The following is a 27037-nucleotide window of genomic DNA, read 5'->3' on the forward strand; positions in this document are numbered from 1 at the left end:
CTTGGAGTTCAAGAGGGTACTCTTCAAGCCAAACACGACTCTCACTGTAGTTACAACTTAATCTAGCTAATTTATCCGCTACTCCATTCCCCGTCCTTTTAACAAAAGAAAACACTGCTTGTCTACATTCTCTACTAATCTTTAGCACATCCATCACCACTTTGCCGAAAGCATTTGGAGTTATGCAGCCCTTCTGCAGATGCTGGAATAATTTCATATTGTCCGTTTCAATCATGATCTCCCTGAACCCAGCTTCTATAGCTATCCGTAGGCAGTGCCTCATGGATAATGCTTCCCTTACATCCACTTCAAGCGTCCCCTTCAAGCATGAGCAGCAGGCTAGCAGCACATCCCCCACTCTGTCTCGCAGCACACCTCCAATTCCCAGCGTTTGTTGATCCACACAGGAGGCATTCGTATTCAGCTTATAGAGCCCTGCATTCGGGGCTTTTCAAATCGATGCCAACTTCTGAATTGGTTGTTCTATTAATCTTTTAGCCTAGCCTCTTCAAACTCCCCAACAAGGCTGGACGCTTTGTGGATGATATCTCCAACATTCTTCCTCCTCCTTTCAAAGACCCATCCATTCCTTCTCAACCAAATCCCCCACGCCAAACACCAGAATAACTCCCACCACTTTGTTTCTTTAACTATTTCCATCATATCATTATACCATTCCACAAGCCCCCTCGTGCCATCAATTTTTAATTCCAATCTCAAGGCAGAAAATCTCCATATCGAGTGAACACTAGAACAACCTAGTAGCGTATGCATGATTGTTTCGTCTTCCTCTCGACACATAGGACACTTTTGATTATGACACATACCTCTAGCAGCCAGGTTGCTTCGCATAGGAATGCTGTTTCTCATGCATCTCCACGCAAAAAATTTGATTTTTTGTGGAATGTGATACTGCCATATCTTCTTCCATTTAATTTCCTGTCTCCTCCTTGATGTTGATGCTGACTCCCTTTCTTCACCCTCAATCATCATATTGTACGCACTTTTGACTGTGTAATTACCATCCTTCGAGAAGTGCCATGTCCACCCATCTTCTTCATCAAATACGGGGATTGGAATGCTGAAAATATCTAGGACCTCTCTCTGGGAAAACAGATCCTGCAATATACTCATATCCCAGCTCCCTTCCACCCATAACTCATTAACATGTATTGGAGTATTCTCATTCTCAGGCTTTTGAGTTCTTATCCAAAAACCAGGAATTTTTGCCACCCAAGGGTCATCCCATATGTTTATACTGCTTCCCCTTCCCACCATCTTCCTTGCCCCCTTCTCAATCACATCCTTCACACTCAGTATAGATCTCCATGTGAAGCTTGAATTCGAGGTGCATTGAGCATCCAGAAAGGTCGACTTTGGAAAATATTTGCCCTTTAACACACGAGTCATAAAGGACTGTTCGTTTGTTAGGATCCTCCAAGTCTGCTTCGCTAACATTGCCTTGTTGAATATTTGCATATTCCGGAACGCCATGCCACCACAATTTTTGGCCCTGTACATTTTGTGCCACGCCACCCAGCAAGTTTTCCTTTCCTCACCACGCTGGCCCCAAAAGAAATTCTTACACATTCTTTCAACCTCCTTTAAAATACTTCCCGGAATGGAGAAACACTGCATTGCATACGTAGGGATAGCTTGGGCCACTGCTTTTATAAGAATCTCTCTTCTAGCTTGAGATAGAAATTTTTCCTTCCAACCTTTAAGCTTCTTCCAGACCCGATCCTGAATACTCTGGAAAACAAATTTTTTAGACCCTCCAATATACGTTGGAAGCCCTAAATATTTTTCATGTCCATCAACGGCCTTAAATGTCAACTTCATCTGAAGCATATTTTTCTTCGCACATTCTAAATTTCGGCTAAAGGACACTTCCGACTTTTCCATATTCAGCATTTGACCCGACGCCACTTCATAGGTTGATAGGATCTCAAGGACCTTGTCAGTTTTATCTTCATTTGCCCGGACAAACAGCAAGCTATCATCTGCAAAAAAACAAGTGAGATATTGTAACTACATGCCTCCCAATTTTCACCCCATGAATGATTTTCTTTTTTTCTGCATCTCTTAGAAGTGCCGATAATCCCTCTGCACACATGATAAAAAGGAAAGGGGATAGGGGGTCTCCTCGTCGAAGTCCCCTGCTTGACTAAAACTTTTGAGATGGTTGCCCATTTACCAAGACCTCAAAAGAAGCCGATGACACACAGTTCATAATATTCATCACAAAAGTGTCCGGAAAACCAAATTTTTCCATCATTTTCCTCAGAAAATCCCATTCTACTCTGTCATACGCTTTACTCATATTAAGCTTCAAGCCTAAATACCCTTTCTTTCCGGTCTTCTTTTTTCTCAGATAATGAAAGCACACATAGGCAACAAGAATATTGTCAGTGATTAATCTACCCGGGACAAAACCACTTTGAGTTTCACAAATAATTGTAGGTAGTACTTTTTTTAGTCTATTTGCTAGAGTTTTTGCTATTACTTTATACAATACATTGCATAGACTGATAGGCCTATAATCAACAGGAGACTCGCACACATCTTTTTTCGGAATTAAAACTACATGAGTCTGATTAATATGACCTATATCTCCTACATTATTTAAGATACTCAAGGAATTATTAATCACATCACCGCCAACAACACTAAAGCTTGTTTTGTTATTTCTCTCATCTCACTATATTTTTACTTTCTAATAAACTATTACCTTCACTATCTCTTTTCCACAATTTTTAATTCCTCAACAAACTCTACTTTACAATATTTTACTTCATTCTACTCACATTTTTAAATTCTATGACACTCAAAGCAATGTACTTAAAAAAAAAAATAAAAAAATAAAAAATAGGAGGGATTACTTGTATTTCTCTTTTCTCACATTCCTTAAACTACTCCCCCCGTTTCTGATATAAAGTTACGTTTGGTGGTTTTACACGATTAATAAGGAAAATAAGATAATGGAAAAAAAAAATAGATATTACATATATCAAATATTAAGTCATTAAATTAATTTTAAAAATAGTAATATTTGCATAGGGAGTAGGTGAATATTTTTGTAAATAAGAATAGTTGTATTGGAATTATGTAAATATAGTCAAATGTAGACGGTAAAAACCTTACAAAGTATCATGATTCAATAGTAAAAAGTGAAAAATCCATCTCGAGCCTCACGTTAATACTTTGTAAACTGAGTTAAGCAATTTGGCGCCCTTTCAACTCCTAAAGCCGACAACTCTCTTATCCATCATTTCATTTCAGTTTGCTCTATAAATTCAACTTCCTTCTTCATTTTATTTCACTTCAACCAAAGATAAAATAAAACAAAAGCAAAAATACTAGTAGTCGTACTAGTAAAGAGGAAGTCCGTACGCTCGTAGGAAAATCTCTCCGTCCAGCGAACGTGCGTTCTTCCTGGTTGTTCCGATAGCTGCGGCACACTCACTTTGAATCTTCGGCTGCTCCTTTGTTCTCTTGTTACTTTCAAATGGTACATCAATTATATTAGATTAACTTTTATGTTCATTTGTTTTGTTTGGCATTATGTGTTACCTTCAAATTTTGTTATATTTCCTACATTCTTACCGTGCAACCTTAATTTTGATGGATGGCAACATTCGTTAAGGTGATTTTTTGGTTTCGAAAACTCGAGATTCAATACAATTTGATGAATTTGTTCCTAAATGATTATAAAGTTTGTTGTTTTATGGAGAATATAGATCTTTAGAGTTTGAAATTGATTTGTTACTCCAACTTGTCCGATGTCTTAAAAAAATTATAATATACAAAGCATTATCGTGGGTAAAAGAATTTATTTTTTTTTTGAAAGAAAATTGACATCTTGTTTTAATTTTGAAATTTCTAAATTTGTATGATTATTTTTTTTTTTTTTTTTTTTAATGACTTTGTTTTGAATGAGTTTAAAATTCATAGCAATGTAGTAGTCATGTTGATTTGAAAAATTGCAATGAACTCCAAACTATTTTTTGTTTTTCCAAAATCGAATTCTTAATATGTTGGTTTGTCTCTGTTGAGAGATTAGATGAGATTTCGTAACTACATTATATTTGTAATAAGTTTTTGTAAAAAAGTTACATTAGCTTCGTTTATATTGTATACTCATTAAGTCATTTTGGAGACGGTATGTAAGGACGTAAGGTAGCTCCATTTGGCGCATTCCATCTATAAGTAGTTAAAATCTTTGTTAATACTCTAATTAAATTACTTGTTTAGCTGTGTATTCACCTCAAGTGTTGAATGTACTTTAGTAAGTCATGATGATACATTAATTAGTTGTCCAAACCATATTGTGTGTGGTGGTGGTGGTGGCTTTGTTAGAATTGTGTGAATATGATAGCGTAGATTGCAGATGATATAGTAAATATTTTTGTGTACCTATTAGGCTATCATTAAAATATTACCTTACTACTAGCCTTTGAGTTTCCAAGTTTCTGTTGGTTGGTACAAGTAATTAGGAAAGCGTATGTATCTTAATTGTATGAAAAATATTTAGGCCAGAAGATTATTGATGCGCAAAAGGTTCAAAATTTTCTTTAGTAAAAAAAAGTAATGTGCAAAGTTTTCCCATTTCAAGGGAATTCTGATGATGATAATCATCAAATGAAGTTTACAATCCTGGGGAGTGGTCGTTGATTCGATATTGAGGTTGTAGACGTGCAGTCCTGAGTTTAAGATTAATAGGTTTAGTGTTTGAGATACCATGCATGGGTGTTGAGTGGAAGTGCAGTGAAATGTGAAATATATACTCCTTACATGTTCCAATCAATGCGATTGTTCAATCCTTTAAACTTACTAACATGGTTAAGGGTTTATAGCTAGAATTTAGAAGTTGGAGAATGTTGTACGTAAATGGTTTCATGTGACTTTCCATTTTATAAAGTTCCTTGTTGAGCTTTAAAATAGCAAGAGTTATTGTTCGTATCATGGTTGAAGTAGAGGAACATGTTCGAGGGGAGGAATTGTTTCAATTGTTGATCAAATTTGAAATTATGTTAGGCTTAGCAGAGGTTTGTTATGTCAAGATCTACGAGTAAATATATTTTAGCAGTAGTAAGAAATCTAGCTCAGAAGAATCATAGAAATTGTGCTAGATTATTACTGCTTCATGCTAGATTAGGAAGGTGGCATTCCCATGAATAGAAGAGAAGGTTATAGGCTCGATTTCTCCATCGTGAGAATCCCTAACACTTAGAACTGTTTTATATAAGCTGAAGCTTTAATTTTTCAGGCTTATTCTGATGCATTATATATTGTAACCAAACTTGATGACATCTGCTTGTCATCCCTGCAGGTGCAATCTAAGTCGTTGGGAACTTTAAGTAGCAAAGAGAACCTAGTGAGTGATCATCCGTCTAAATCGGAGGCATTAAATTGGAACCTCCATGAAGCTGGTAGGTTAAGTTACATTGTTTATTTGCATGTCCGACTTTTTTCATGAGTCTATGATTTTTTGAGCTTTTTGCCCACATATTAATCTCTGTCACTGAGTATAGTGAAGGGGCGGTTGAACTTGCAACTCAGATGTAATTGAAAACTGATATATTACTCCCTTTGTTCCTTGAACAAATTTTAAAACGCTAGCTTGTAGCATAGAGATTGAGGATGTGAAGATAGAGAGGAAAAAGTGTTGAGTTCCTAAAGTGTTTTAGGAAAAAGTAGTACGAAAATGAAATGTATACTACTATGTCAGACAACCAAATTTGGCAGGTGCATGATTCTTTAAGAGAACGCAAGGAATATATTTTTTGCATTTATATGCTCATTTCCTTCTTCCTGACTTATGTCATTCTTATGTTATTACTGCATATATTGTACCTTGTATTACATGTAGTGTAGTTTAATATTTTTGTGTCATAGGATTTTCGTCATACAAAGTACTACAATGTTCAAAAATGTACATACAATGGCTGATAAGGGATTTATGAACATGCATATCATATACGAGTACAAGGAATACTGTGTACATGCTTTATCAAATGCTTTGGGTCATTGGGTGCTAACAGAAATCTTCTAGGCTTTTTTAGATTATTGATGCAGCAAATTGCTTTCGGGGGACGTATTTGAAATTGATTTTTAGGAAAGGCACATATGGAGAATTATTTAAATGGTTAATCAAGGTAGGTCAGAAAGATTTAGCTAATCAGAGAGGTAATCTTCAAATTAGACTTGCTTAAGAAATGAAAATCTAGTTAATCTGTCATTTATACTCCGTATTTCTTATTTGATACTGTTTTTAGTTTTACTCTATTAGAACAAAATATTTTGTAATTATGAGTGTATTTAAGACTGAAGAATGGTTTATGTCGTCTGTTATGATAAAAATTACTCATTTCAGGCACCAGGAACAGAAGCACCTCCTCAGAAACCAGTAATGATCAAGTTGTTCCTATACGGAGACAGAAAAAGAGAAGCAGAGATGAGACAACCGGTGTGGATGCTTTGCCATGCCAGAGGATGCCAAGGCGCGCTGCAGCATGTTTAGACTTTAAGGAGAAGGCAGTTTGTATGCCTGATGAGGATGACTCTGTGGTAAATGTGAAAAGAGAACCCATCGTTGATGAAGAAATAGCTGCAATTAATTTGACAGTATGTCAATATATGTCCCATCCTGAACACAATGCATCCACTCGACATCTCTCAAACTTCACTTTTCATGATGTGGGTGGAAAATTGCAGTCAGTCGAGATGCTGCAAGTCACCGACTTGTTTATAACTGGCGTAATTCATCCATCCAAGCCTAATGCTGATAAACGTAAAGAAAATGGTGTGATGCAAATGCTTTGGTAGGATTGAATCATGGAGAATTTCTGGCTTTGAAGATGGTTTACCTGTGATATGGGTTTCAACTAAAATCGCAGATTATGAATGTATCAAGCCAGCAACTTCCTACAGGAAAATATTCAGTCATTTCTTTGAGAAGGCGCATGCTTGTGTTCAGGTTTACAGGACACTGTCAAAGTGTTCTGGAGGCAATGTCGATATAGGTCTTCAATAGTTGCTAGCAGCAGCTGTTCGGTCCATGAAAGGCAGTAAAAACTTCTCCTCTGGGGTATCGATAAAAGAGTTTCTTATTTCACAGGGTGATTTCATATATAACCAGCTTATGGGGTTGGATACAATGAGCAAGGACAGTGATCAGAAATTCAGTTGTTTGCCTGTACTTATTGCCCTTCAGGAAGAGAGCAAAAAGAATATGGCGTGTTTACCAGAAAATCGAGCTTTGTCTATAAAAATTGGAGGTGCAGAGCAAGCAGATAGTTCGAACTTGCTCAAAGTTGTTGCTGAAGAAGATGAGGATGCAAAATTGGCTAGACTATTAAGAGGATTGGCGTTCTATGAATCAGAGAAAGGGAAGGCGTGAACGAAGCTCAAGTAAGTACTATATTATGATGAATGAAGATGAGATTGCGGCTGACTATCCACTTCCGGCATACTACAAACCAACAAGTGATGAAACTGATGAGTACACTATCTTCGACGATTTGTGTATGTATGATGCTGATCAGCTTCCTAGAAACATGCTTCATAATTGGTCACTTTATAACTCTGATTCCAGATTGGTTTCTGTAGAACTTCTGCCCATGAAACCTTGTGGTGAGATTGATTTTGCAATTTTTGGTTCTGGGATTATGACAGAAGACATAGGGAGTGGATTTTGTTATGATGATGATTCTATCCAATCTTCCACTTCTACTGAACTCGAGAATGTAGACGGAATTCCTGTTTATTTGAGTGAAATAATATTGAATTTCGAGCTTCTATGGTCTTTATATCAATCAGAACTGATTTGGCCTGGTAATGTGTCTCTTCTGCTATCTGATTTTGTGTTCTTTACTTTTGATAATCACTTTTTTAGATTATCAAATATGTTTTAAGTCTCTTAGTATTTGAACAAAAGTGTGTTTGATTCCTCAATGCAGGTACAGGCTTGGGAAGCCCTCAAAGCAGTATGCCCCGTGGTATGAAACGGTTTTGAGAACAGCAAGGCTTTCTATCAGCATCATTACTTTGTTGAAGGAGCAGAGCCGTGTTGCACGATTTTCTGTTAAGGAGGTGTTAAAGAGACTCTCAGAATTTGAGAAGTGTCACCCCGCTTTTATATCTTCAAATCCAATTGCTGTCGAGAGATATGTAGTAGTTCATGGGCAGATAATACTACAGCAGTTTGCAGAATATCCTGACAATAATATCAGGAGGTGTCCTTTTGTTTCTGGACTTCAAACGAAAATTGAAGAAAGACATCATACAAAATGTTTAGTGAAGAAAAAGGCGGTGACAAAGAAAGGATTCAATTTGAATCCAAGAGCAGCTATGGTTCCTATTAAGAAAAAGCAGCTGCTTCCAGCTACGTCAACTAAGCTGATCAATAGAATTTGGGGTGAATTTTACTCTAATTACTCTCCTGAGGACTCGAAGAATACATTTGTGTCTGAATCTAAAGAAGAACCTCTGGAGGAGCAAGATGAAGATGCTGAAGAAGAATTTGAAGAGCAAGACGATGATATTCCAGTGATGGAGACTGTTAAATCTCATCAACATGGGAGGAGAGATAAGCTACAATGTTCGGCACAAGATATTAAGTGGGTTGATGAGTCAACACAAAACACTTCTGCTAATGAGGCACTGTACAAAAAAGCTGATGTTCTTGGAGATTTTGTGGTTGTAGGGGGCTGTGTCATTGTTGAAACAACTGATTCTGAAGATCTTCTTCCTATTTATTTTGTGGAATACATGTATGAAAAGTCAGATGGGAGAAAAATGGCTCATGGCCGACTTATGCTAAGAGGATTTCAGACGGTTTTAGGCAATGTTACTGATGAACGAGAAGTGTTCTTAACAAATAACTGCCTGGACTTTGATTTGAAGGAAGTTAAAGAAAGTGTTGTGGTTGAGATTCGATCATTGCCATGGGGATATCAGCATCGTAAAAATAATGCTGACAGCGAAAAGATGGACCGTGCAAGAGCAGATGAGAGGAAAAGCAAAGGATTACCAATGGAATACTATGTAAGAAGTTTTTACTGCCCTGAAAATGGTGCATTCCTTGCACTTCCAAGTGATGCTATGGGTATTGGTAACGGAATATGTCATGCTTGCAAAACTAAGAAAACGGAGAAGGATATTAACACGCTCAAAGTTAATTCTTGCAACACTGGATTTATGTATTTGGGAACTGAGTACAACCTTCTGGACTTTGTTTATGTTGCTCACCGTCAATTTGAAGATGAGAAGGAAAGCGAAAAATTTAAAGGTGGAAGAAATGTTGACTTGAAGCCATGTATCATTTTTCAGCTCTTGGGGATTGATACGCCTAAGGGTTCACGGCAAGTTACTCCTCAATCTGTGAAAATTAAAGCTCGGAGATTCTTCAGATCAGATGACATCTCAGAGGAAAAAGCATATCGTTCTCATATATATGTGAGGTAAAAAAAAGAAAATTTCTATGCTTTCAGTGTCTTTTATTTCTACATGACATCCATTTACGAGTGTTTTGGTGAAGATCCGATTATTTCTTTTTACTAATCACAAAAATATGTCTATCAAAAAGATGTAATGAGATTACTAGATAGCAAAAGAGACTATTTTAGAATACTGTCAACGTGGTTTTAAGCTTCCTTACCTAATATTTGTATGAGAATTGTGTGCATATTGTTCTCTTAACTATGACTATGTACATAAATGATGAAATCAAGGCTTGTAAGTTACTATGCACAGTTTTGATGTGATTGTTGCTCATAGTCACATGCTCCTATGATACTTTCAGGTTTATTACAGTGAGAAAGTGCATGTCTTGACCGTAACTGCTATTCAAGGTAAGTGTGACGTAAAGAAGAAGAGTGACTTCCTATCTTCAGGTTATTCCTTTATCCATGAGCACGTCTTCTTTTGCGGGCTTCTTTATGATCCGGATAGTGGGGCATTAAAACAGGTAGTTTCCTTTCTGTGTCCTGCAATGTCATTTGAGCTAACAGAGTTACTGTATCTTTTAAACTACTTATGTTGGATTTCTGATACAGCTACCCACCTCTCTCAAGCTGAGTTCGTCGAATGAAAAGCCTTTTGATTATTCTGCATCTAGAAAGAACAAAGGCAAGATTAAGGAGGGAGAAACTGAAGGTACTATCCAAGAGGAATTGCTGAAGAATAAGCTTGCCACTCTAGACATTTTTTGCCGGTTGTGGAGGCTTGTCAGAAGGTCTGCAGCAATCAGGTAATTCTGATCATATAGTAAGGGATGTCTTGTATTAGTTGTATGGTCTTTGAACTAATTTGAGGGAGAGAAACCATTTTGGTGGTCATCTGTTTCTTTTTATGTATGTAAAAAGATCACCATAGATGACCTGTTTTCTGGTAACTATAGGTGTGTCACTGACCAAATGGGCAATCGAGTACGAAGAGCCTGCAGGACAAGCTTTTAACCTTAATCATCCTAAAACCATGGTATTCATTAATAACTGCAATGTGATCCTCAGGTCAGAACATTTTTCTTGTTCTGCAGCCCCCTTTCACTTTATCTTCATTGGGTGTGTTTATGTCTAATTACATGCCACTATTATATTGTTTGAGGCACCTTTTTTTTTTTCATTTCGTTTTATATGATGTACTCCTCTGTCCGGAATTCATAGTCTAATATCCAAAATCATTAATGCTTTATAATTTACTTAAACCAAGCATGGGAAAGGATAGTATGAACTCATGATCTTCATATAATCTAAAAATCATGTCATATCTTATTTATGTGAGGTTTGGACAACTGATACTAGGAGGTAGTAAAAGTTTTGACATCTTGTTTAATGAGACTTGGCTGAAAAGCTTGACGACGACATTATCAGAAAGTTGCCTCGGCCAGGACAAATGAATTTAATTAATGGAGGGCCACCATGTCAGGTAGATGTGAAGTGCTCTTGTTTTATTAAAGATTCATTTGCCAATGACATTCGAAACAAATGTATAAATAATTCTGTTCTGTATACTTATATTTTCTTCTTCTGCAGGGATTTTCAGGGATGAATAGGTTCAGTAAAGGTGCATGGAGTAAGGTTCAATGTGAGATGATCTTGGCCTTCTTGTCATTTGTTGACTACTTTCGCCCTATATATTTCCTTTTGGAGAATGTAAGGAACTTTATCTCATTCAACAAGGGCCAAACATTTCGGTTAACAATAGCTTCACTTCTTGAGATGGGATATCAGGTATGCTTTTCTATTTCAGTTTGAGTAATTTGGTCAAGCATAAAAACCACACTCCCCTTGTCTGTATGTAATCGACAATTTTAGGATGTACGGAAAAAAGTAATGATTTTTCCTAATACGTGCTTACAAATCAAGTGGTTGAGAGAGAAATAGAGAATAGACGTATAACTATAATACGCAGTAAAAAGTTGTCTTTAAAATCTTGCCTCACAACTTATACCTAAATTATGAGAGGTTAAGACAATGTATAAACTTATTTTGGACGGAGGTAGATATGTCTCTGAACCTTCTGAAATGACCTTTATGTAGGTGAGGTTTGGCATTTTGGAAGCTGGTGCTTTTGGAGTTTCTCAATCTCGTAAGCGAGCATTCATATGGGCTGCATCTCCTCAAGAGACCTTACCTGAATGGCCTGAGCCGGTGCATGTTTTTGCTGGTTCTGAACTGAAGGTCTCGTTGGACAGCAATCGCCAATATGCTGCTGTGCGAAGCTCGGCATCTGGTGCCCCTTTCCGTTCTATAACTGTCAGAGATACAATATGTGATCTCCCTGATGTCAGAAATGGGGCTTCCATAACACCTATGGAGGTGAAATTTTTTGCATTGGGTTTACATTTACCTTTTACAACTTTCTAATTTTTTCCGCTTTTGGTTGCTTCTCACTGTTTACTTATACTGATCTTATGATTCACAGTACAAAAATGATTCTGTATCTTGGTATCAAAAGATGATACAGGAGATACTATGACTTTAACTGATCATATAACAAAAGAAATGAATGAGCTAAATTTGATTCGTTGTCAAAGAATCCCGAAACGCCCTGGTGCTGATTGGCGCGATTTACCAGAAGAGAAGGTAAGTTTACCTACCTTATTTTATGACAGTTTGAAATAGAAATGTTGTCATTAACTCATTATCAAGAGGCAGAGGGAGTAACAAAATCTTTTGTTCACTTGCGATATCCTTCTCTGTTGCAGGTTCGCTTGTCTACAGGACAGATGGTTGATCTGGTTCCTTGGTGCCTGCCAAACACTGCTGAAAGGCATAATCAATGGAAGGGGTTGTTTGGGAGGTTGGATTGGGAAGGAAACTTTCCTACATCTATAACTGACCCTCAACCCATGGTTAAGGTTGGGATGTGCTTTCACCCAGATCAGGATAGAATTGTTACTGTCCGTGAATGCGCTAGATCTCAGGTACCTCATTTTCCTCCTAACCTCATTCTCAATTGCTTAACTTTTCGCTCAATGGTTAACAAAGCTAAATTGATTGGAACAGCAAATAGTCACAAATCATGTTTTTGAAAGTTAACAAAAATTAGTGCTATTCATCATGTAAACACTGAAAACTTTTGCTTGCTTAAAGTATATAGCTGTAGTACTTGTTACAAGTCAAGCAAACTATAGAATGTTCATTTGCCAGAGCCAGTGATACGAGTTATTCATAAGTTTAGTACACGTGTGTTTTCTGGCTTCAGTACCCATTACATGACCAGTACAAACCATAGTTCTAGGAACTTTTTGATGTTACAAGATCAGAATGTGTTACCTGTGTAACATCTTAACTCAGTCAAGACCTGCAAAAGGTTCTGAAATGATTTCCATGCTGAACTTAGGCCTTCACACAAACAAGTTATGGCTTTAGTATTAATGTTTGTTGTTTGTGCCTTCAGGGCTTCCCGGAGGACGGCTATAAACTCGCTGGCAACATTCAACATAGGTACAGGCAACTTGGTAATGCAGCTCCACCACCTTTGGCATTTGCACCAGGAAGGAAGCTTAAAGAGGTGATCGAAAGATCTGCTTAACAAAATATCATATTCTGACATTCATTTGATAAGTCACAATCCTTTCGCCAAATGATGAGGAATTGAGGATTGTGTTATCTTTTTTGTAGCGAACTTTTCACATGAGATTTTAAGATGTACATTTTTTGCAAAGCAAACAATTCTCCTCATTAGAGGCTGTTGCCTATTTATGAACCACAGTGGAAAAACTCAAAACTTGTTGAAGCTTTCAATTTAAACTGAACCTTTCACCATACTGTCAGAGTGTCGGGCGTGTTTTTCTTTTTCAAGCCAGAGAGGATACTGTATGAACCATTTCTTTTTATCACTTTCAAACGTTCTTGAAAGCTTATTGAGAGCTTTGGCCTTCATATCATCAGTCATATATGAATGATGCGTTATAGGCCTTGAGAAGTTGAGGTATTGTAGAACATTTAATCCATCATATCCTTTTAGTGTTTATAGATTGGATTATTTTTCGCCTCTTAGTTGATACAATTGAGCCTTGCTTCTCTTCAAGATAGGAGAAGACAAGGTAATTTATAAAATCTTGAAGTTACAGTGTTGCAGCAGGAAAGTACTAGTGCAGTACAATGAGCATCAGGTTTTAAGTACTATGGAGCCAAATCTAAGAAACAAGGATAAGGATAAAAGTACACAAGAGGGTTGTTGCGCTCAGGCAAGTTAACTGCCAGATCATATATAGTGTGACACGGTACTATACGCTATTTAGATAGCAAAGCTCTGGCATAAAACCTAAAGATGAATTCACTGACCACATAGAGAAGTGGAACACTATGAAATGTGGTTAGTTATTCCTAATACCGTCTTTGGTTCAGTTCTGGATTGAATTTGTTCTTTCGTATACCTAGCAGCAGCAGCAGCAGCAGCATACAGCAATCTCAACACCTTAATCCCAATGCAGCAACTCTATCCCCTATTTTCAAATTTCACATCCTCTAATACAAAAAATGGTAGAGGGCCCAACGACTTCATAATTCCAAGAAAAAATCTCTAGAAAATTTGTTTAAGATGGGTTTATTGTGCATTTCTAAGCACCCTCTGAATACAGCTTGCTAGGGGTAAGGCAAATCTTAAATTCTCTAGAGTTGATTGAAAGTCGGGCTCAATCGCTCATAGAATTAAGATTGAGGGTGTTTTGCATCAAAGAGCCACAGAGATTGTGTATATTTAGAGGCAAAGTAGGAGTGTTTACTCTAGGTTTGTTGACTACGGAAAGTTAGGATTACTTCTTTTTCAAATGACTAAAGAGACATTTGCCGAAGACATTTGGAAATCTTTAACAGCCAAAATCCCAATATCATGAGGATCCTACGACGAACATGCAGTGAAATTCATGTACATTTTACAACACTTTTGCAGTGGTAAATGTAAAATCTTTCGGATAATCCAAGATGAAAAACTACAAACTGAATCTCATGCATTTTGTGAATAATAACTTTGGGACCTTTGTCCCAATTTACTTGCCCTCACCTTTTTGGGGTGTCACAACTTACTTGCAGCATTTATATTTTGGTAAAATCTTCTCTACGTTTTTTGAGTTAGGTCTCACACTTATCCTTCCAATTTATCACACTACTTTTTCACTTCCTCAAATCGTGAGCAAATATTAAGGAAAGAGGGAAAGGAGGCGTATTTGCAAATGGGGAGCAAATATGCACGCTTCATTGCAGGAGTAATAAGAATAGCAACAAAACCTTCAGGATCTTCAACGATGATCAGGATTCAGTTCAAAGCAGATGAATATAAATCTACGAAGGAAAAACAAGACAGATAAATGGCCAATGTTGAAAAGCAATTGTCCTGGTGCCTAAGAAAACCTTGTTTTGTGTGTGTGTTTTTAAACACCATTATTACACAAGATACCAGCAATACTCATATGAATTTCCTGTATGGTCTCCCAGCATCCTCATCTTGCATGTGCTGCACAATCATAATTAACATATAGTCAAGAAATCGTAATCAAACAATGTTACTCCGTAAGAATCTTCATCCACATGATAAAAAAAAACATCAAATAAATACAAACAATTTCTAGTTGGAAACACTCAGATAACTAGTATTCTGCTCAGACATGGTATACTATGGTAGTAACTGGTGATTTACCAAATGCTAACTTAAACAAGATAACAATATGTGGAGTTCCCAACACATAATGTGTATAAACTAAAGAAATGCACATAGAACAGCAACTATACTTCAACAAAACACTGCTTTCTTTGTTGATATTCAACACTATATGCTGTTAAGGCTCCATGAGCCTAGCCGGCTCGTGAACTATTGGAGCTCGGCTCGAAAAATTTGCTCGACTTGAAAAGTTCATGAGCAGGCCCAAAGTACCTTTGAATATTATACTTATGGTATTTTACATACTATTTACATATTGTAGCATCTGGATATATTCCTCCACTTCTTTAATTTTTGGGGGAAAAAAAAAAAGACAACATAGGCCAAAAAGGGCAAAAGCTATACATCCCTGCAGCACAGAGAGCCCCAATGGTAGAAAATATCAAGAACAATTGCCAGCATTGAAAGAAAACTACAAGTAAAGCAAGCACACAAAACAACACTTTCCACTTTACACCTTTTCCTAGCCAATATATTAGTTTCAGATTTGTGTCCTGATAGTGTGGCACCTCAAAATCAATCATCTAACTTAATGTAATATCAATGAATTTAAAGTCATTTCACCACACAGGCCTTGAATCTCACTAAATGGCCACTTAACAAATCAAATCCGATAATATGCCTAGATGACTTACACCGATCCTATTGCCAATATAACTCCAACCCAAGCCTCAAAGTACTTACAAGCATTTGAGTCACAGACTATAGAATACCCCTTTCATATCTCCATCATGATTTCTACTAAGAGCATGTTTGGTAAGAGTGTTTTTTGAGTTGAAAAAAGATTAAATTAAACCATTACCATTACCAAGTGTTTGTTTAGGTAACAATTACCATTTACCTATGGTTAATGGTTTCTACCTAACCTTTCTAAAATTTAAGGTAACAATTACCCTTACCCTCAAACAAAAAGAAAGGGAGTTATAATGAAGTGACTCTTTTCCATGGTTAAACCAAACAAATGAAAAGGTAGGAGTTATATGAATGCCCCCTAAAAGTCTAAAACCTTAAAAGCTAGCAGGTCCTGCCCTTGCCATTAAAGAACCACCAGTTTTAGTTGTTTTCAGTCATATAGAAGAAGCTTTAGCAGGTTATCATAAACCATAACTGTTCAAGCCCTTTGAGTGCAAAAGCCTTTTATGAACAGGGATATATAACAACAAAATTAAGCTCCAATAAGTCTAACCATTGGAACTATACTTATATACAAAGATGTCAGACTAGTGACACCGACATTGAAAGGGCTTTACATTTCCTTGTTATGCTTCAAGGATCATACCCACATATCCATATACGTTTGAGGCCAATTCTAAACCATGTACAGCAAGGTAATTCAACAGTTTGAGTGATTAGATATTCCAAAATTTCCAATTCCCAAAATTAAAACACAGTGAGAATCGTACATATAAAAAACATTGAGCTGACACATGTTGCCAACTGGATATATTTAATGCCTTCTATGGAATTAAGTGATGGGAGAAAGTCTCTTTTACGAGTACAATCTTTACTATTAAAAAGAGCAGAATTGGTGTGTCACAAACAAAATTACACATCTTAAGATTATAAATTTACAAGTGTCTTAGATAAGAGGATTAACCCTATAAATCTAAAAGCAGCATAGAGTCGGAACAAATTTTTCATCTAACTAAATACCCCTTTCCTAATCGCTAGTAATATTTAAAAAAGGAAAGCAGAAGCAAAGGTTTATATCTTGGAATTAAATTAATGAATGTTGCACCTAACCAAGGGAATTCTGAATAGAAACTATATATTATAAAGAACTAGAAAATTTGGTTGTAGTTTTGGTAGTTCTCCTAGATTTTGTAATGTAACTTTTCAAGTGCACTATTTGTTGTAGTGATAAGCAACAGTATCCAACCCCTCTCTCATCTCATTGCCACCTTAAACAGACACAACCCCTGGAAGCCTACAGCCACTGTTAGCTTCCTTTAACACAACCACGTCACCCACAGCTGCAGCCTCCAAACTCAACAAATCCAAACTATTCAGCACAAAGATAACATTTAAAACCTAATTCATAAGTGAAGCTCCACAGGTGAATGAACCTGAGTTCAATGATACAGATCAGCAATAGCTTTTGAAGTTAGACTGTGAGAAGCAAGGTCATATGATTTGGAAGAAACTTACAGGAGCATGAGCATAAAAAGCTAAATCGAGTTTTGATAGACCCAAATAGAGGTAGAAGGAAGTTGAATTTGCCAGAAGCTCATGCAGAAGATAAGCGAAGGCGTTTGGATCAAGGGTTAACTGAAGAAGGCTGCATACAGTGGCATTGTTAGCTTCAAGAGCAGGGCAATTTTACTCCCTTGAAAGATAGTTTTTGCCCAGTGTCACATTTCCTACTCCAATCCAAATTAGATAAAAGAAATACCATTTTTCCTAGAAAATTGATTTCTAGCCAACAAAACAGTGCCTAGTCAAACTCAAAAACTTGAACCACCAAGGAAAACCCATTCGATTCAATATATTCTAATATAATTGATTCAGGAGGAATTACAGTCGGACTGGCAAGAGCCTAGACAAACCAAACTCTTTTCTTTTTTTTACCTCCCAGGTAAAATCACTCAACACCAAACTCCAACAACATGTACACAAACACTAGACAAAAAATTGCATACATAGTCGAATAATCTACTTTTGTTGATTATAGGTGCGACGAAACAACCCCATTAACAACTATACAATTGATGCAAATATCAGAAATCATTAGATTTCCCATTTCTACTTGCCAAATAATCAATAATCCAAACCAAACTCCAGCAACATGTACACTTTCTCTTCGAATTACGAAACTTATTCTCTATGATCCATGAGACTTAAGCCATTTCTTGCAAATCCCACGAAGCCACGATTCCCTTCCAAGTACATAGAGCAACACACGCTCAAATGCTCAACCAACCAAACTAACAGCAAATTTCAAAATTCAAATTCAAAAACTGATCAAATCAAACCCAATTCATTTCAATCTCTAGATTCGAATTTGACCCACATTTGGTAAGATCCCAAAACCCTAATCCCATAAATCAGAAAACAAAATCAAATTGCAAAAAATCAAATGACAAATTCAGAACAACATCAACAAATCAAAAGCGATTAAAAAAGAGTGAGAAAGAAGAGTTACGAATTCTCGGACGATGCCCTTGTAAACCAAAACAGGAAGAGCAATCCCGAAGATACCAATAAGAGCAAAATTACGACGAGTCCATCGGAAATTGTGCTCAAGATTTTCTCTAGCAGAACCCCATTCTTCAATAAATTTGTTCTTCGATGCTTCCATACCTCCCCCCATTTTTCTTCTCTTTTTCTTTCTTTCTCTCTCCTCACACCTTTCACCACTTCTAGAGTTGAAGAAGACCTGCTATTGCTGAGTTCAGTATTGCTGAGATTTGATGATGGATTCGTTGTTTGGTTTGGTTGACATAGTGCAACAGGCCCAGTTATTGTTGTGCTCAAAGCTCATCATGGGTTAACCCGTCTGAATGACTCGTGATCGAACTTTTTCCTTTTTGGTATGGTTCGATTCGGGTTGGGTCGGATGGATTTCAAGTTTGACGTGGTTAAAAATAATTACTTCCTCCGTACTTTTTAATTGCAAAAGTTAAAGGATTGTGATAAACAGTGCAAAATTTTAAAGGTTTCGATTAAAGGTTTTAAAATTTTAAAGGTTCCTCCGTTCTTTTTAATACTGATGTGCTATTACTGAGTTCAGTATTGCTGATATTTTAAAATTTTAAATACAGACGTGCTATTGCTGAGTTTAGTATTACTGAGATTTTAAAATTTTAAAGGTTCCTCCATTCTTTTTAATTGAAAAAGAACAGAGCAAGTATGTAACTTTTAGTCCACATTCAAAGTCTTGACTTAACTTATTCTTGGTATTAGGTTTGGGATAGGTTGGTTTCATGATTATTGATTGAGCATATTTTGTTGGTTCAAAGTGCATATTTGAATGATCTTATAAGGGCTTTTTAGACCTTAAGTTGATCAAATTTAGCTTAAATGAATCTATTATTGACATGTTTAGTTTCTTTTATTTTTTTTTTGAATAAAGACATGTTTAGTTTCTTGGTCAACTATTTGTTTATTACTCCTTCCGTTTTAAAAAGACCTTCTCACTTGGAATATTGACACTATTAATAAAATGAAAGAATCTTTTAAATTATTTTTATTTTAATATATAAAAGAAAACATTAATTATTATATAGTCATGTTAAGTCTTATTTGATTCGTCTCAATAAGTATTTTATTAAAATTCAATTGATATATTTTACAAGTAATATGCAATTAAAATTATTTATGGTCAAAATAATGTGTTGACAAACGTGCGTAGTCAAAGTGAGAAGATCATTTCGAAATTGAGGGAGTAGTATGGAGTCATCTCAAATCAAAACCATACTAATTCTAAAATTCTGAAACTTTATTTTACACAAAATCTAGGTATAATTGGTAATTGTCATATTATGGGTTACAGAGTAGTGAGTTATTAGTTATTATAAGGAAATTTTGAGTTTAACACCATAAAAAGCACGAAAATGATTTTTTACACTACTCCCTCCGTTTTTTTTAGGTGCCCCATTTGAGATTTTGGCACTATTCATTAAACATATTTTGACCAATGTTTGTGAATTATACATAAGAAAAATATATAGTCTTGTGGGTACTTATTGGAATCGTCTCTATGAGTAGATTATTAATATTCAGTTGTTATAATTTATAATAAATGATAGTTAAAGATATTATTACTCAAAGTTTTACATTGGCATGCGTGCTATGTCACTATGGGGCACATAAAAAAAATGGAGGGAGTACCAAAAAAAAATTACTCTTAACACCAAAAATAGTTTAAAAGTTGATTTTACCACCACTTAATAGTTTCCATCCAAAATTTCGCTAAGTGGGGTCTACAATGCCATGTTATTGGTTAATAAAAGGATAAATTAAAAAAAGAAAAAAAAAACCTAAAACTAACCCAACCACCCCACCGCCACCACTGACACCCTTTCCCCACCCAACCTAGGCGACCACCGCCGCCTACCCCACCTCAGACACACCCCTCCTCCAGCCCAGCCACCGAAACTCGCCCCCTCCCTTTCCCCCACCTCAAGACCAGCCACTACCTGTGTCCCTACCCAAAACTTCCATTCCCCAAAAGTTACCACTGAAATCGGCCACTATCAGTTGAAATCAATCGTTTCAGGGTCGAAATGAAATTTTTTATAGAATAAAAATTCTATGTAAATTGAGGTGGCAAGAAAAGAAAACTTGAATTTGAAAAGAAATGAAGAGTTTAGTTCAAGAATATTAGTGATTTATATTTGTGGTATGACATTGCTTGATGTCATAGGGCTATTATTTTCAACATACTTTCTCTATTTTATATTATTTACAACGATTAGATATTTTGTACTCTAAGAGAAATAGATGCGGTAGAGAGGAATTTTATAATTTCATATTTGATGTAAAAATGTAAAATTTTATAATTTCATATAGGTTTCGTATTTTTATTTTTTTTTGATACAAATTAATAATTAACTATAATGCAATTTGAGAATATGATTTTACAAAAAAGCCATTTTGTTTTACAATTATTACTTTGATAATTATTTGTTGAAAGATTAAATCTTGCTATTTTTTTTGCTAGGCTTTTGAAACTTGCAAAAATACAATTGTTACAAGGGATCACCAACAATTAGTCAACAAATGAACGCATAAGCTATGTTGATTATGTCGACATTCTTTTTCTATATTTCAAACTATTTGGATTTGTCCAAATTAATTCATTAGTACTTTTATTTTTCAAACCCAAAAACAATATAGTACAATGTTTTTTTTTTTTTTTTCCAAAAGTTCTTTAAAAAAAGTTTTAGAATTATACATGTATTAATTACAATAAAAAAACATTAAAACCTAAACAAATCCATAAAATGTTACAAATTGTCAAAAGACAATGAAATAAAGTTATTCAAGTAATTTGTAAAGGTTTAAGTATAGATAATAACTTATGCACAATCCAGGCGTGGAACGAACCCTAATGCTAGTTTAAAAAATAATTCAACCCAATATGCTCTGTCTTCTCCCACAATATATACTCCATCCGTACTTTATTACTTGCTCTATTTCTTCATGAGCGGAGTTTTAGGAGAAACAATAGAAAGTAATAAGGTATGATAGAAGTTGGATTGGTTGAAGAATAAAATAAATCTAAAAGGCAAAAGCGAGTGTAAGCGGCCTAGAGAAGAGAGAGAATATGAAAATATGATATGAGGGGAATATGAGGGGACCACTAATGGAGTGAAAAAATAGCAAAATATTGTTAAAAATTTTCAAAAAAGAAAATGTAGCAAGTAATAAATACGGCCGTAAAAAGAAAGTGGAGCACGTAATAAATTACAAAGGGAGTATAAAAAAAACACATGTAGCATCCTATATTCAATGGGGTCTCTCTTTACAAAAAAAAAAAAAAACTCTAATGTTGTCAATTTGTCATATTTCTTTCTATGTTTTATTTCGCTTCTTGTTCATCGTTAATAGAGAACATTAGGAGCATATCCATTATCCAATCTATATCTTGACCGCATGTTTAAATCACTAATACAATAGCATATCCAGAATGCATTGATATTTCTACGTAGATAGTACCAACAAATTTACTCTGTAGTTATATCCAAAATGTATTGATATTTCTATGTAGAAAGATATATAGTACCAACAAATATACTCCTTAGTTTTTTTTTTCCATTTTTCGACAACTCTCGAGCTAAAAAAAATGTGAGATTTTAACAACCAAACTCAAGATCAGTTATGGAGTAAAATAAATTTTTCGAGAATATCCAAGTTTATAACAGAGATAAAATTATGGGATATTTTTTACTTTTTATTTATGAATAGTAGGGATAATTTTGGATTTTTCCACATTTTGTTATAATAACATAGCCACCTTCTTTCTCTTCCTCTAGCTACTCCACCACCATCAACACTATAGACGATCGCTAGCACCACCAAACCAAATTTCCTCCCCACTGCACGACCACCAGCTACGGAAATTACCACCACCACTTTTAAGATTTTCGGCTACATTAGAAATGTTTAGACAATTAGAATAAGCCTTTCCCTAAGGGGTTACTATGGGCCCTATATATATATTTTTGCTACTAGGATGTCTTTTGTTCGATCGCTTGGCTTATCACCGCAAAGTGGTGAGACCGCCTTGAAGCAACGATATAGGTGGTGTTATAACGGATGCAAGAAAGAACAATTATTGAATGAAAAATTAACAAGAAAAACACACACAAATTTACGTGGTTCACCGACAATGCGTTGGCTACGTCCACAGGCAGACAAAAGTAATAGTTTCATTGACCTTGGGGAAAACAGGTTATAGATTTAAGAAAAAATTTGAGACCAATCACAAAAAACAGATTGATTGTCTCTCAGATTTCTAATGTTATCTATCTCACATCTCTCAGATGAGAAATATATAAAAGACTCTCAGAAATTTGAATGACCAATCAACTGATTCGGCTAGGAGTAACCCTAAGGGGTAGGTATATATAGAAATCTCCAAAACAGAAACTGATTTGGGCTAAAGCCCAATTAATAACCACACGTACTGATTAGGGGATTTTTCCCACCAATCACCATCTGACAAGTGGACCAATCAGGTTCCGCCATGTGTCCGTCACATGGGCCAATAGGAGCCTGCCACGTGTCAAGCAATGATCCGTCCACTATGGACCAATTACGACACGACACGTGTCCTTCCCATGACACCTGGGATAACTGGTCACCAAGGCCCAACTTCCGAGGGAAGCCCAATCAGCCCAAGGTTAACCTAAACCTAGATTGGCACGTTTCTCGAGGTTATAAATACCTCCCTTAATCCTCATTAAGACAAAAAAAACGCAGATTACACACATTAAACTCTCTCACCTAGAGAGACCCAATCACTTTAATTTCCGCATTAATTACTCCTTAATCAAGTACTAACTTGACCGTCGGAGGCGGATCTCCAATCATTCGGAGCATCCGTTTGTTTTGCAGGTACAGGCGTCCGGTTCCAGTCTCGGAATTGTAACTCTCCCGCAGGACATCAGAAAACCCCGAAACATTTTGGCGCCGTCTGTGGGGAGAGTACTTCTGAGATGGCATCCACGTTTGTACCGACTCCTGAAGAGAGACGTCCCCTGGACGACCCTCTAGTTCAGTCGGACCACGATACTGAGAATGAATTTGAAGTTGAAGCTCACACAGCTTCAGACGGGACCCTAAGGGCCCGACGTACCCGTCATACCGAAAGGAGGGAACGGGAACATCTTCATACAGGAAGCGAGCCAGCAGGCGCACCGTCTGTTCGGCAACAACCGACTGATGGGTCTGCTCCCATCACAAGGAACGAACTCATGACCTTCATGAGGGACTTCAAGGGAGAAATTCAAGAGTTGATCAACAAGAAGCCGCCTGCTCTGGACATGGAGCAGTCGGCTAAGAAACCCTCCACTTCACAGAAGAGGAAGCCAGTTCAAGGGCGAGAGGCGACCCCTCATCCTAAATCTAGGAAGCGGGAGCCACCTGCCCTTGATTTCACAAAATACCGTTTGCCTACTCCAGGAAATAGGAAACCTGTTCGTCATATTCAGGCGGACGGGTCGAGGAAAACATACACAGACGCTCGGCTACTGCTAGAGCAGAAGAAGAGTGACCGATTGTCAGAGTCGGCCTCTACTTCAAACCTCCAAGACAGTCTGCGAAATACCTCGATGAGGCATACTCAGTCGTATCATGAGAGTCAGTCAGGCGACACCTCCCGTCAGTCCGGCTATCATAGCGACCAGGCGGTACCAAACTTACCGTTTGTACCGCAACAACAATATTTTTTACAGCCACCTCCGTTTGGTGGACATGCAGCAAAAAACGTCCAACCTATGGACTGGCAGCTACGGTTGCTTAGACTTGGCGAACAACCGTCGGCCTTCTCCAAGGAAATTACTGAAGCCGCTCAACCGGCCAAAGTGAAAAATGTATTAGTAGGCGCCTATGACGGCACTACTAACCCAGAAGACCATCTGATGGCATTCACCAACCTGATGTACCTTCAAGGGTTGGATGATCCCACTTGGTGCAAGTGTTTCCCAGCGACTCTCAAAGGAATCGCACAACAATGGTTCGGCAACCTGCCGACTGGTTGTGTAAATATCTTCAAGACGCTTGCTTACTTATTCACCTCCAACTTCGCCATGAACATCCCTGCGAAGAAGACGACCCTTGATTTAGGAACAATTCAGCAGGGCGAGAAGGAGGGGCTTCGTTCTTACATCAGGCGGTTTAACCTGATGAAAATACAGATTCAAGGGTTACCGGATGAAGTAGCCTATACTGACTTTTTCAGAGGTCTCAAAGACGGGTCGACCTTCAAATTTGATTTGGTCCGAAAGAGGGTGGCGACTCTTCAAGAGGCCTTGATTGAAGCGGAAGCTTATATACAGGCGACTGATCTTTGTAGTACGGTAAAACAGTCAGACGGGAGAAGGTCCGACAAAAGAGAAGGACGACAGAAAAAGTCGTCAAACAAAGACGAGAAGAGAAAAGAGGTCTGGGCGGCTGATTCCTCTAAACAGCCGGCCCAGAAAAAGAAAAAAGAATTCAAACCATACTCCCCAAAGTATGCGTTTAACAAGGATAGCCAATTTATCCTAAAGGAAATCAAGGGACGGATCTCAATTGAGAAGCCGGTCCCCATGAAGGGTTCTGCAAACAACCGGAACCAAGAAAAATTCTGTGATTATCATGAAGATGTTGGTCATCACACCAATGAATGCATCAGTCTCATGCGGTATCTGGACCGCCTGGCTGAGCAAGGTGATCTTGACACTTATGTCAAGAAATCTACGGGGAACACTTCCTCGAAAAAGCAGTCGGCCAAAAAGAATCAACAGGCCGATAGTTCCGATACAGATGATGCAGTCGTCTACACCATTGCAGACGGCTTCTCAGGAGGCGGCCCCACTATTAGGGGCAACAAAGACAATATCAGACGGTTAGATGTGAATTCCGTTCACCAAGAACGGCCCTCCAAATATTCATTTCCTGAGATTGTCATCACTGAAGAAGATCTAGGAGGGGTAAGAGGGCCGCATGACGACCCTATCGTTATTGAATGTAAAGTGGCCAACCAGAGAGTAGGCCGAATCCTCATAGATACCGGAAGCTCCTCAGATCTCATCAGTAGCAAATGTCTGTCGAAACTAAAATATCAGACTGATTGCATACATCCGGCATCCCACCCTTTAGTAGGGTTTGGAGGAGGAGGAGTCCACCCAGTGGGACGAGTGGATTTACCCATCCGCCTGGGCGAAAAAGGGGAAGGACGACACATGGTAGTCCGGTTCCTGGTAGTAGAAGAACTCTCGGCCTACAACATGATTCTGGGACGACCAACCCTGAATAATTCCAAGGCTGTTATAATCCCATCTCTTATGTTGCTCAAGTTTGAGAGGGATAATGGAACAGTCGGGTCCCTAAGGGGAGATCAAAGGATGGCCCGAGAGTGCTATCTCTCGGATGTCAAGCCCACTGTTATGGCCACTATGTCGAGTGGTGGAAAAATAGACCTTGACAATGTCAAGGAGAGTGCGCCTGTTCAAGAAGCAGGCGGCAAGAAGAGAAAGGCATCCCAGACAGGGGCCGCAAGAAAAGACAGAAAATAGCAATCATTGGCAGAGGAGCGGTCGGATGAATTCCGCCCTCAGCCACCTGGTGAGCATACGGACCTGATCTTAGATGACTCGCGTCCTGACAGAACAATCAAGGTTGGGACGACTGATCTAAGGGACCTGGGTGACGACTTTCACAAACTATTGAAAGAATACAAGGACATCTTTGCATTCGAAGTCCATGAAATGCCAGACATTAGTCCTGATCTGGCGGTACATATGATTGTCAAGTCTAAACTTCAGAAAGATCATCTGTCGGACCTCCGAGAAACTTTCGCCACATTCAGGCGGCACCATGTCATGCTCAATCCCAAGAAATGTGTCTTTGGAGTTGAGTCTGGGAAATTTCTCGGATTCCTTATCAATCAGAGAGGAATAGAGGCGAACCCTGAGAAGGTGCAGGCGGTCATCGACATGCAGTCGCCTCGTACCATCCGAGAGGTTCAGAAGTTAACAGGTTGTCTGGCGGCCTTGGGAAGATTTCTAAGCCGATCAGGCGACAAATGCCTATACTTTTTCCAGGCAATTAAGAAAAAGGCAAGGTTTGAATGGGGGCCGGATGCTGAGGCGGCCTTCCAGAAATTGAAAGTTCACTTGCATTCCTTGCCGAGGCTGGTCAGCCCTTTGCCCAAAGAAGTACTCTACATGTACCTGGTCGTCTCTGATCATGCGTTAAGCGCTGTTCTCCTTGATGAAAGAGACGGATGTCAGCTCCCGGTCTACTTTGTCAGTCATGTACTGAAAAATGCCGAGTTGAGGTATCCCTTAGTAGAGAAATTTGGTCTTGCACTCTTCATGGCTGTTAAAAAATTGAAGCCCTACTTTTTGGCACATGCAGTCGTCGTGTATACAGACCAACCTATCAAGCGGCCACTGACCATCATGGAGTCGTCAGGCCGAATGATCAAATGGGCCATAGAAATACAGAGCCTCGAAGTTACTTTCGAGCCTAGAAAAGCAGTGAAGGGGCAAGCCTTTGCTGACTTTATTGTTGAGATGACTCGTCCTCCTGACTCTCAAGTTACAGACCAGGTCTGGAAGGTATATGTGGACGGAAGCTCTACTTCAAATGGTTGTGGAGCAGGCGTCATATGTTAGTCGCCAGAGGGCGACAGGTACGAGTATGCTCTACGCTTCAG

General features: G+C 37.7%; 1 protein-coding gene and 1 pseudogene across 1 annotated transcript; one reads left to right on the forward strand and one right to left on the reverse strand.

Annotated features, from left to right (window-relative positions):
• The first annotated feature begins 4964 nt into the window (after positions 1–4964).
• Positions 4965–13224, forward strand: LOC110710261 (annotated as a pseudogene).
• Positions 13225–14676: 1452 nt separating this feature from the next.
• Positions 14677–18601, reverse strand: LOC110710301. The gene is made up of 2 exons (XM_021888582.1): positions 18311–18601; positions 14677–14964 (listed from the first exon to the last, which is right to left on the reverse strand). The coding sequence occupies exons 1-2, from the start codon at positions 18476–18478 to the stop codon at positions 14917–14919; spliced, it is 216 nt and encodes a 71-aa protein (XP_021744274.1). The 5' UTR covers positions 18479–18601; the 3' UTR covers positions 14677–14916.
• Positions 18602–27037: the final 8436 nt, after the last annotated feature.

Source organism: Chenopodium quinoa, unplaced genomic scaffold, assembly GCF_001683475.1.
Source record: "Chenopodium quinoa cultivar QQ74 unplaced genomic scaffold, ASM168347v1, whole genome shotgun sequence".
Classification (NCBI taxonomy): domain Eukaryota; kingdom Viridiplantae; phylum Streptophyta; class Magnoliopsida; order Caryophyllales; family Amaranthaceae; genus Chenopodium; species Chenopodium quinoa.